This window comes from Ruditapes philippinarum, unplaced genomic scaffold, assembly GCF_026571515.1.
Source record: "Ruditapes philippinarum isolate M1 unplaced genomic scaffold, ASM2657151v2 ctg5675_1_1_1_1, whole genome shotgun sequence".
Taxonomy (NCBI): domain Eukaryota; kingdom Metazoa; phylum Mollusca; class Bivalvia; order Venerida; family Veneridae; genus Ruditapes; species Ruditapes philippinarum.
In genome coordinates, this window is record NW_026864484.1 from 62,386 (window position 1) to 74,714 (window position 12,329).

Sequence of the window (12,329 nt, forward strand, 5' to 3'; positions counted from 1 at the left end):
CAGCCGATGATGGAAGAGTTATAGTTACTAAACTTATCTTATGGGTTCCTCGGTTAATCTTTAACGCTGAAGGATATAGTTTGATTTCCGAACTTTATTTGAAAGCAAAACAGTGGAACTATCTTCGAAAAATGGTCACACAATCATCTGATGCAGAGCAAAGCAATACTACTTTTAGAATAACAGCTAGTGTAATGAATCCTAAACATGTGCTTGTTTATTTACAAAGAGCTAATAAAAGCTATTCACAAGACCAAAACCCTCATTTATTAGATACTTTGAGAGTAAATGCTAATAATAGCAATTGTACTTTGCAATCTTGTCGTCTTGAAGTTGGAAATGGTGTTTTTTACCCCGAAACAGAATATACTAGTATAACGAGAATATATGACGTAATAAATTATTTTCACAAACAAAATGACAAAAAAACTTGGTCTCTTTTAAATATATCAAACTCTGAGGGCACAAACTTGCAAAAGCATATAGAGATAAATGCCCTTATACTTTTAGATTGAAGTATGAAGATTTAAATGGTACTTTCCCAATACTTTTAACACAGACACAAATAAATAAAATTGATAGGGCTAAACAGAAAAAATCTGGCTTAGAAATAAAGATATCACGGGAACAAATGCGAAGTCAAGGCGGTTTTCTTAACACTCTAATTCCGTTTGTTACAAAATTGGCTCCAAAAATATTTGGCGCCTTTAGGTGTTGGAGCATTAAGTGGTTTGGCTAGTACTGGTGTAAGTAAAATACTTGGGAACGGTATGGTATCTGTAGCAAGAAATAAATGAAAACAATTAATGAATGATGGGGTAATTAAGTTAAATAACAAGCAAAGGCAAGATGGTGGTTTCCTTGGTATGTTAGCAGCATCTCTAGGAATACCTTTAATAACATCATTGTTAAGTGGCAAGAGTTTACAGGTTGATGCACAACAAGTTCCATATAGTCGAATTCCCATGGTAAAAAAAAAGTCTGAACAAACCATTATCTAACTTTGAAATAGAACAATGGGTAAAACAACTTGGTATTTAAAACTTTCAGGGCGTCTTCAGTAGAAATAATTTAACTTCTCACAGTAAAAAATGCGGGATTATAAATTTAGATGACTTTATTGGACCTGGTACACATTGGGCGTGTTATTACAAAAATAATTACTTTGACCCTTTCGGACTTCCTCCACCAAAAGAGGTAATCAGTTACATTCCAGGTTTGAATTATAACAACATACAATATCAAGATAAAACAAGTGTGTTGTGTGGTTATTATTGTTTATTTTTCATACATTTATTACAGAATAAAGTGCCTTTATATGATATATTATACAAACATTTAAACATCAATAATCAAAATGAAAAAATGAACAAACAATAATAAACTATTTCACTAAGAATAATGTTAAAAAAATAGTAAAATCAGTCAAGCGTGTGCCGACCCTCGTCGGTGTGTGCCTCCTTCACTCTACAATAGTACAGCTAAAATTAGTCAAGTATATACTAGCAAACGTCGGTTTGCGCTTCATTGACTCCACAAAAGTTTTCTAATACAAGCAAATGGTATAATCAATCAAGCGTTTGCCGACGCTCGTCGGTTTTCGCTTCATTGACTCTACCATTTCAATTCATTGAATATCGGTGGAATAAATCTCCAATGCTTTTGAAGAAAATGCAATGACAAAGAACAATGAATGATATCGGAATGATCGATTGAAAATTTACAGTGTGAAATTTTATAAGGTATACCATTTTCTTTTAATTTTTAAAATATCCACCTTTCTAAAAATCCTTGATTTTTTTTAAAAACTTCTCCTCTTTGAATGTTATAAAGTAACTTAGCTCTTCCCGCACTCATTGTATGTCTGTCTAGTGTTTTTAAAGTTTCAATATATTTTTCGGTGTTTTCAAGCTCCAAATCAACATCTCCGGTTAAGATCCGATTGTTTGAATATGATTTTTCTACCTCTTTTTTGACTTCGTCGTATGTTTTGTTTTTTGTTTTTTTTATTATTATTATTATTATTTCGTTGAGGTAAGTTTTGTGGTACATCTGGAAGCTGCTGAATTGATTTCTTCTCTTTCAATAATCCCTTTTGTTTTAAAACGTCAAGATTTTTAAATTCATCTGTACTTAAGTATTCATTTTTTTTTAATTCCCAAAAATTTTATTTCGTCTTCTGTAACTTTTTGTTGTTGATCATGATGTCTAATAAAATTATGAATGTTAGAAATGTACTCAATTCTGTTTTTAAGATTGCACATTTTATTGTAATCATGCTGCGTAATAACTTCTCCTTTTTTATGAATAAGAAAATCCTCAGGATTGTTTTTATATTTGGAGATTTCTATAGCAAAGGTTTCAGCCCTAAAAATAATAAATAAAAACAAAGTTTAATAATTTACATATTTATTTAACGAAAGAACTTCTAAGATAAAAGAATAGATAATTGATTTACTATATTTGTTAGAGAAAATGGTAAAACAACTTACGTGCTAAATGATGCATTTAACATCTATTTCACTATTGATTTTTAGACTAGGCGGAAGTTCTGTAGTCTAGACGAACGTTCTGGATACTGGATGACGTGATAACTGTCTGCGTTTCACTCTTGACCTTTAGACCGTTCCCGAAGGAAAGTATCCACGTGATACGGAACAACGTAATAACTTCCTGCGTTTCACTATTGATTTTAGGCTACAACTAATTAAAAGTTGATTCCTAAGGTATGTTATAAGAGAAAAGGATAAACACTTTTTTGAGACAGACTTTAAGGTGTTACCCATAATTAATCTCCTTGTTTAACAAACTTAAATTTCAATTTACACATGAAGCACACGCGGCTTTTATCATTAATCTTCCGTTTTTTGTTGTAACATATTGAGGATTTACATTATCAGTGTATGTTCGTTCTTTCAAACAATATATTTGTTTTTGTAAACTCATTTATATATTTAAATTATAAAAAGTACAAGAGCCTTTTAGGCTCGTCGGTTCCCTTACAAAAGCCTTTTAGGCTTGTCGGTTCCCTTACAAGAGCCTTTAGGCTGCGTTATATTCTATTTTAGATAGTATATAAAATGAGGTTTTTCCCGGGGTTTTTGGGCCTGGAGTGTTCTAAACCCCAATAAAAAAGGGGTTTATGGGGTTCGAAACGTCTTACTTTTTTGGGTTGTGGGTAAGCTTGTTGAGCTGTTTTACCCTTTGGGTTTTGATTAATAAAAAACATTTAGACCTAAAAGGTCATTTTATATTACTAGTTATTTTCCGGGGTAAACGTTAAAAAGAAATTTCAAAGGAGTTTTTCAGCCTTATTTCATATATGTTTCGGGAAAAGCCGAGTTGGAGCATTCAGAGAAAAACATTTATCCCGTTTTCAGGCCTAAACCAGGCAATAAATCTATTAACTTTTTTTACAATTATCTCAAGTACCATAGCCATTCTTTGGTGCGCTGCATTATTTTTTAATACTCTTACGTTTTCTTATAATAAATTTGTATTTTACCTTCGAGTCGACGAAAAAATGGTCTAAGTGGGAGCATTCAGCAGGTGCGCGATGACGTAGTATCCTACCATTGATTAGTATCGTTTGTTTTTATTACATACTGATTACACGGTCGATGCACACAGTATATTAATCTTCGGTAGATAGCGCAATAGGGTAAATCACGAGTTTATAATCTAAGTGCCACTCTTGTTTTAAATTCAAGGCCGCGTTGGTCCATATTTTTTTTCTTATTAATACTTTCAACATTATTGAATCTATATATGATTATTTTATGTTGTTCGTTTTTTTATTATGTTTTTCTTAATTTGTTATGTATATATACCCTTTTTAAATAACGTGTTTTTTATGAATTCATGTTTAAAATTTAAACGGATTAAAATCAATAAATGTCTTTTCAATGCCATAAAGCACACTACAAATCTGTTCCATTGAAATATACTGCAAAAATAAAGAAAGAGTACTAAAACAATGGCAACAGTAAGGATCGAACATCAGACCTCTCAATTATCAGGCATTCTCTTTACCGACTGTCCTATTTTGAATTAACGAAAACCTTTACATTAAGCTTGCGTGACTTTCAATCCATGACTAATATACTCCACATTAATTCTCGTAAACTACACGTACGGACCAAACCAAAGTGGGATGAGTTCTATAATGTATTCATAATTGACAGGTCAATAAAATCAGACAAAAATGGTCCACAAGGGAATTATTTGCGTCCGGATCGGAAAAAGGGGCCCAAAACAAGATTCAGATATTGTTCTTCAAATGGGTGGGTCCAAAACACTGCTTTTTGGGATTTTTGTTTTTTTTGTGATTGGTGAGTATTTATAATTTATTTTCTAAAAAAAAATAAGCTAAAAAAATATGGATGGCATCAACGATGACCTTTTACAATATAATTATTTATTATATACTTAGATATTAAGAAATATTGATGAAATAAAATGAGTCATTTCATTTCCCGTATTTTCGCTGTAGAAGTTTATTTTTCACTGCAGTCTAACATATTTTCCGTATTTTCACCTGTGTCTTGCCGGACTACTTTCTTCTAAATTCAGCCAAAACACCATTTTAGAGGAAGTTTTTCAAATTGTTATCATTATGTCAGAAAAAAGTAAAATGTATTTCAATTTTTTTCTATAAATACGAGATTTATTTCATCTTGTGGTATGAGTATTATCATATTTCACTCGTGGCTACCACTCGATGAATTTATGAAAGTATTTATAGAAAAAATTGAACACCCTATATTATTTTATGTCATACAAAATGGATTAATAACCATAACATTGTGTGTATCTATACGTTGAATAATATATTTTAAATACTTTATTGAGTAAAATCATTTTTATTTTCCATCCTTTGATGTTAACTTAATTCTTATTTTATTGTATTTCCAACTGTGGTTTTTAACAATAATTCAACGGCATTGACTACGAAAACAAAGTTAATTCACAGACGCTTGGGGGGCAGATTCTGACCCCCCCCCCCCCCCCAACGTGATACGCCCCTGTAAACACTCTATCAAAACTATTTTAATACTGAAACACGAATTGGACATCTGTGTTACAACGATAAAACTGGTTTTCAAAACAATTTTTTACATATATGAAAAAATATCGTATATATATTCAAGTCTATTGAGACTTGATGGTATAGGGTAATTTTTCATATATATAAAAATTGTTTGAAACCCAGTTTTATCGTTGTAACAGATGTCCAATTCCTATTTCAAATGTTAAGATATTTTTGATAGAGTGTAACAGTGGCGTATCACGTTGGGGGCAAGATCTGACCCAAAGCGTCTGTGAGTTAAATTAGATCCATTATATAATTTCAAAAAAAAATTGCGTCATGAGAGATATTTTATGTTTCCAAAAAATATTGAAGAAATAAGAACTGGAAAAATAAACAAACTTAAAACGGATTTTATATTGTAGAAAATTTGTCGGCGTTAATTAAAATGATTAAATTAACGAACTCCACTAGTACAAAATTTCTAAACATGAAATTTGAATTTCTTACATAGGTAAAAAATTTTCACTTGAAATGATTTGCAAGTAATAATAAAGAAATATACTAAAAATTGAATTTAAACTGGTATTTGGTTCGATTTGTAACACAGTTAAAAGCTAGACTTTTAACCATTTTCGTTTTGGCCATTTTTCACATTCTGGAAAAAGGTATTGAGAAATTATCTGAAATTTTGAACACAAAACTGGAACAAAAATCTGGTAATAAAATCCAGTTCTCAGTGGAGTCCCTTAAATATTTTCTTGTAGAGTTATTAAATTATTAATGATGACATCAATGTCTTAAATTTTCTGATAAGGCTTTCTACTGTTTACACCGATGCTATACACCCTCGTTTAAGACTAGTTGCGTGCTTTGAATGACGTCATTCCTGCGGGCCCTTTATAAATGAATTGCGTTCTTAGGAGTTGGTATTGCTCGCCCATATGGTCTCTTTCCGGTGGCGAGGGTAAACAAACCCAAACAAACACACACACACACACACACACAGGGGTCCGTACTCTCAGTGCCTGAAAGGGCGGATGGACCCTTATTCAACTTAGAACACACACAGGAGAATTTCATTTTGCCGTTATGAAATAAATTGTAAATTTCATACGCTTTTATTATCAAAAACGCAAGGATCTTAAAGGTTTTGTTGTTGTTGTTGTTGTTGTTTTAGTTTCTTTCCGAGATAAAATTTGATATAATATGCAAGAAAAAGAATCGCACACAGGCTGTCGTCACAGACAGAAAGAGCCTCGTTACCACTGTAAACACTCTCAAGCTAGATATTCTGGTCTGCACCTGCAGCCGGTGTAAGATTATCCATTGCTCTTTCTATGCTATGCGTAGATATGTACTTATTCTATTTGTTTTATTAAAAACAAAAATATCTTAAAGGTTAAATGTTACATAACATGTTGAATACGGACATTGTATTAGAAAAACAAGGATACGTATTGTTCTCTTGCTTTCTCCTTTATAATAATGTCAAAAACTTGAAAAGTGTTTGGCAAACTTGAAGAAGATCTTTAATCATGAACACATTTAATAAGATCTGTCAAACTATGCTGTATGTAAAATAAATATAATCACATAAAAAGAATATCGGCATAAAAACGTAAGGTGAAAATGTAGTAAAGTTTTAGATTTTAACGATACCGTATAATTAATTACCGTGTTTCAATTCAGGCCTCGACATTAGCGGTAGTCCATTGGTCCGAGACCACCTGATTTTGGCGAGGACCACCTAATTTTACAGGCAACTGGTCCGTTAGACCACTTGAATTTTCCAAATGGTGCAGGGATCATCTGGGAAAATGGTTATTTGGTCAAAAAACGTGTTCTATAATTGAAATTTAAAACCATTTCTCCTATGTACAGGTATATGTTCATTCATCTCATTAGTTCAAAAAGATCTTTAAACACATCCATAACTTTTTATTAACTTGCTAACAGTGTAGTTAAAAAAGTAGAAAATTATTTTAATAATTAAGTATAAAATTCATTCAAATGTCTCTAGTACTGCATTGAATTTATAACGTTGCATCACTATGGGATATCGGATAAACACATGAATAATGGTGCAAACAAAGGCAAAGGAAAAATTAAATATCTAGTAATCTTTGGCTACTTTTTTAAACGTTCAGAGATTCATTTTGTTTTCTTATTTAAAGTACTTAAAAAGGTTATAAAAACTTTGTCAAAAATAAATAAATTTCAACAAACAAGCATGTATAAAAAATCTGTGAGGAAGATAAGCTCAATTAGAATGTAGGAATTTTTCTGTTTATCATTAATATTTCATTGTTTCAAAGACAAGAATATAATAACTTAATAGTTTAATAATCTATAAAACGCAATTATTATTCTTATCAGATGTACCAGGAAACAGCAATCAGGATTTGAATAACAGTAAGGAAATAAGTCATTCAAAAATGGTTTCACTATTCCCTAACTTGAGTTGCGGAAGAAGTCACTTAACCAAAATATTAGTACTGTCATGAATCTTTCAATGACATAATCAATACTAAATATGATTACAATGACTTACTATCTGATTAGATTGAAATATATAATCTAAGCTATATGATTTTGATTTATTGCAATAGTAATATTTTCAGAATAAAAGTACGGATAAATGATTCACATCCCCTGGTGGACTAACAAACCACTAGCTAGTAGGTATTTGGTTATTCGAATATCCAACTACCAACAACCTACCAAATAGACGTTCATTATGTCAACTTTGAAATTGTTTTTTCAGGTCCTTGTGCAGGTATTAAAGAGTGTGTGACCGCACAAATCAAAAAAATACAGGAAGGACCTGCAATACCACAAAGGCCCCCTACACCATTTAGTCTATTCCAATCATATGCCGGTTATATGTGCGGGTAAGAAAATATTCACTGTAAATTATAGACATGTATAAGCAAGACATGTGCGCTAAGAATTATGAATTAGTCGACATATTTTATGACAAGACCGTTCACTTTCAGTAATATGTAATCGTCTTCTAATATATAAAGATGAAAATAGGAATTTTAAAGTTATAACCAGAGTTTCAAAATCCTTTGAAATATTTAAACTTACTTTGGAGTATAGAGAAATCATAGTGAACAATTTTCAACATTGATCAAAGTTTCTTATCATGAAACATTTCGTTTGTTCCGTTTATAAGTGTATTTCATATAATATACAGAAAAAAACAGCTTTGGTCCAAACCTACATCCACCAGACACCACCTACTCATTAGGTCATCAACAAACATTTAACTACCCGGACACCCCGGTCATTCCATTACATACAAAGATTAACTTCCCGAACACATCGGTCATTCCATCACATGGCTTCACGGACACAGTCGTCTTTTTATCACAGAAACTTAATTTCCCGGACATGTTGGTTATTCTATCACATAACAAACTTATTTTCCACATAGGTCATTACGCACATAACAACATTAGCTTCCTGGACATATTTGTCATTCTATCACTTCAAAGGTAAAAAGATCACATGCAGTTCTATTTCACGGTCACATAAATTAAACAATCACATAACAATTTTGTTTCCCGGAAACAATCACATCGCTTAATCAATTGCATGGTGACATAGGTGAAACAATCACATATTAAACTAAACCACCAAGAAAATAACTTCACGTTAATTTTCTTGTCTCTTACGTGAAATAAAATATTTATATTAATGATTATTTTCAGACCCGTGAAGAATATTTTCGAATGTTTGAAGAACGCAGATTCTATTTCCGAGGATAAAGTTAGGCGCATATATTTGGAGAAGGCAGGAGAGAAGCTGCCATCTGAATCAACATGGCCAACATACGATCAGACGAAGATGTTTGCCTTACAAGAATGTCCAATGTTACCTACAGGTGTCACTTTTAAATTTATACATAATTTAATGTTCAAATAATTTTCAAATCAAGTTAAGATGAAAATTACAACACTATCGAAAATCTTTTAATTTATGTTAATGATAACGAAGTCTCAATGACTTTTTACTCATATTGTCTTGATCGTTAAAATTTTAATTTTACTTATAATTACATTGACATTTCTGTTGATGACATTTACAAGCATTTCACTTTTTGTTTAGATTTCTCAACTAACAAGTGCGTCATGGATAATCTGAAGACGGACAATTTTGTCATGTGTTTTCAAAATGTATCAATGACCTATCCTACACATAACAACAAAGTCAGCTGCGAGTAAGTTCACTATTTAAATTTTATGTCTATATAATAATACTGAAATCATGTTAACATCATAAATATTGGTGTTCAAATTCAGCACTTATGATAGTGATGCACCTTTCAGCACTCATGATAGTGTGGCATATTGCAGCACTTATGGTAGTGTGGCATATTGCAGCACTTATGGTAGTATGGTAGTGTGGCATATTGCAGCACTTATGGTAGTGTGGCATATTGCACCACTTATGATAGTGTGGCATATTGCAGCACTAATGGTAGTGTGGCATATTGCAGCACTTATGGTAGTGTGGCATATTGCAGCACTTACGTTAGTGACACACCTTCAGCACTCATGATAGTGAAGCATATTGCAGGCACTTATAGTAGTGTGGGCATATTGCAGCACTTATGGTAGTGTGGCATATTGCAGCACTTATGGTAGTGTGGCATATTGCTGCACTTATGGTAGTGTGGCATATTGCAGCACTTATGGTAGTGTGGCATATTGCAGCTCTTATGTAGTGTGGCATATTGCAGCACTCATGATATGTGTGGCATATTGCAGCACTCATGATAGTGTGGCATATGCAGCACTTATGGTAGTGTGGCATATTGCAGCACTCATGGTAGTGTGGCATATTGCAGCACTCATGATAGTGTGGCATATTGCAGCACTCATGATAGTGCGGCATATTGCAGCACTTATGATAGTGTGGCATATTTACAGCACTTATGGTAGTGTGGCATATTGCCAGCACTTATGATAGTGTGGCATATTGCAGCACTTATGGTAGTGTGCATATTTGCAGCACTTATAGTAGTGTGGCATATTGCAGCACTCATGATAGTGTGGCATATTGCAGCACTTATGGTAGTGTGGCATATTGCAGCAGCACTTATAGTAGTGTGGCATATTGCAGCACTCATGATAGTGTGGCATATTTGCAGCACTTATGGTAGTGTGGCATATTGCAGCACTTATAGTAGTGTGGCATATTGCAGCACTCATGATAGTGTTGGCATATATTGCAGCACTTATGGTAGTATGGCATATTGCAGCGCACTATGGTAGTGTGGCATATTGCAGCACTTATAGTAGTGTGGCATATTGCAGCACTCATGATAGTGTGGCATATTGCAGCACTCATGGTAGTGTGGCATATTGCAGCACTTATGGTTAGTGTGGCATATTGCAGCACTTTATGGTAGTGTGGCATATTGGCAGCACTCATGGTGGTGTGGCATATTGCAGCACTTATAGTAGTGTGGCATATTTGCAGCACTCATGATAGTGTGGCATATTGCAGCACTTATGGTAGTGTGGCATATTGCAGCACTTATTGGTAGTGTGGCATATTGCAGCACTTATGGTAGTGTGGCATATTGCAGCACTTATGTAGTGTGGCATATTGCAGCACTTATGGTAGTGTGGCATATTGCAGCACTTATGGTAGTGTGGCAATATTGCAGCACTCATGATAGTGTGGCATATTGCAGCAGACTTATGGTAGTGTGGCATATTGCAGCACTTAATGGTAGTGTGGCATATTGCAGCACTTATGGTAGTGTGGCATATTGCAGCACTCATGTAGTGTGGCATATTGCAGCACTCATGATAGTGTGGCATAGTGCCAGCACTTATGGTAGTGTGGCATATTGCAGCACTTATGGTAGTGTGGCATATTGCAGCACTTATGATAGTGTGGCATATTGCAGCACTTATGGTAGTGTGGCATATTGCAGCACTTATGGTAGTGTGGCATATTGCAGCACTTATGGTAGTGTGGCATATTGCAGCACTTATGATAGTGTGGCATATTGCAGCACTTATGGTAGTGTGGCATATTGCAGCACTTATGGTAGTGTGGCATATTGAAGCACTTATGGTAGTGTGGCATATTGAAGCACTTATCGTATTGTGGCATATTGCAGCACTTATGGTAGTGTGGCATATTGCAGCACTCATGATAGTGAAGCATATTGCAGCACGTATGATACTGACGCACCTTTCAGCACTCATGATAGTGACGCACATTTCAATTATTACTTTATGTTTCACTTCAATTTAACTTTATGTTTCACTCATTCACTCAATTATTTCTTTATGTTTCAATCAATTATAACTTTATGCTTAACTTCATTATTACTTTATGTTTCACTAAGTTAATATATATGTTTCATTTTATCATTACTTTATGTTTCTCAAAATTAATACTATATGTTTCACGTATAATTACTTTATTTTTCACTAAATCAATACTTTACATGTTTAATTATTACTTTATGTTTCATTTACTTATTACTTTATGTTTCACTTAATCATAACTTTATGTTTTACTAAATTAAAACCTCATGTTTCACTTTATAATTACTTTATGTTTCATTTAATTATTACTTTATGTTCACTTAACACATTACGTATTGTTAGTGTGTCCTTTTTATTAAACAATTATGTCTGTCGTTTTGTTTTATGCTGTTAATATGCGGAAAATACAGAATTATAAAATGAAAATATAATTGCAGATAATATATGAGTACATGTACTTAATTCTTATATTTAACAAACTTTCAGCGCATACAAGGCCGGGCACAATTGCGTGTCTATGTATGTTGGAACAAAGTGCGGGAGCCAGTACACGAGGGGGTTTGAGAAGATTACTCCTTTATTCATGGCAGGGATACCAGCAACTTAAATGGGCAAGTCTCATTCGATTCTCTTTGCATTATGGTAGCTAACGGCATTTAACTTTAATAAATGAAATCAAGTGAATTATCTACCTTTTTAAAAAAATGCTCTTTTTGCTTTTCTTTTCTTTGGGGTGAAAATATATGACTTTTTAACAAAAAATAAGAAAAAAAAAACCCCGGGTATTTTCTGTTTAAATTAATCTAGTTAAGTTGCACTGTTCTTAAAAATTTCTTTTATTTTTACCAATTTTTTTTTATTGATTTTCGTTACACTATAATAAATTTTTTTCTTTGTGTAAACGAATATTGAAATTTAAATTTTTTAAAAAAAAATCTTCAAGTATTTATGGAAGGCGATTTTGCATGATTGTTTTAAGTTCTCTTTCGTAAATTCATTTT

General features: G+C 32.9%; 1 protein-coding gene and 1 long non-coding RNA gene across 2 annotated transcripts; one reads left to right on the forward strand and one right to left on the reverse strand.

Moving 5' to 3' along the window:
- Positions 1–1,712: 1,712 nt before the first annotated feature.
- On the reverse strand, positions 1,713–2,959 carry LOC132725766 (uncharacterized). Its single transcript, XR_009625108.1, has 2 exons — positions 2,493–2,959; positions 1,713–2,367 (listed from the first exon to the last, which is right to left on the reverse strand). It is a non-coding gene; the product is annotated as an uncharacterized LOC132725766 (long non-coding RNA).
- A 1,324-nt stretch (positions 2,960–4,283) lies between these two features.
- LOC132725762 (uncharacterized) lies at positions 4,284–11,935 on the forward strand. The gene is made up of 5 exons (XM_060710945.1): positions 4,284–4,331; positions 7,797–7,923; positions 8,749–8,921; positions 9,146–9,257; positions 11,815–11,935. The coding sequence occupies exons 2-5, from the start codon at positions 7,916–7,918 to the stop codon at positions 11,933–11,935; spliced, it is 414 nt and encodes a 137-aa protein (XP_060566928.1). The 5' UTR covers positions 4,284–4,331; positions 7,797–7,915.
- Positions 11,936–12,329: the final 394 nt, after the last annotated feature.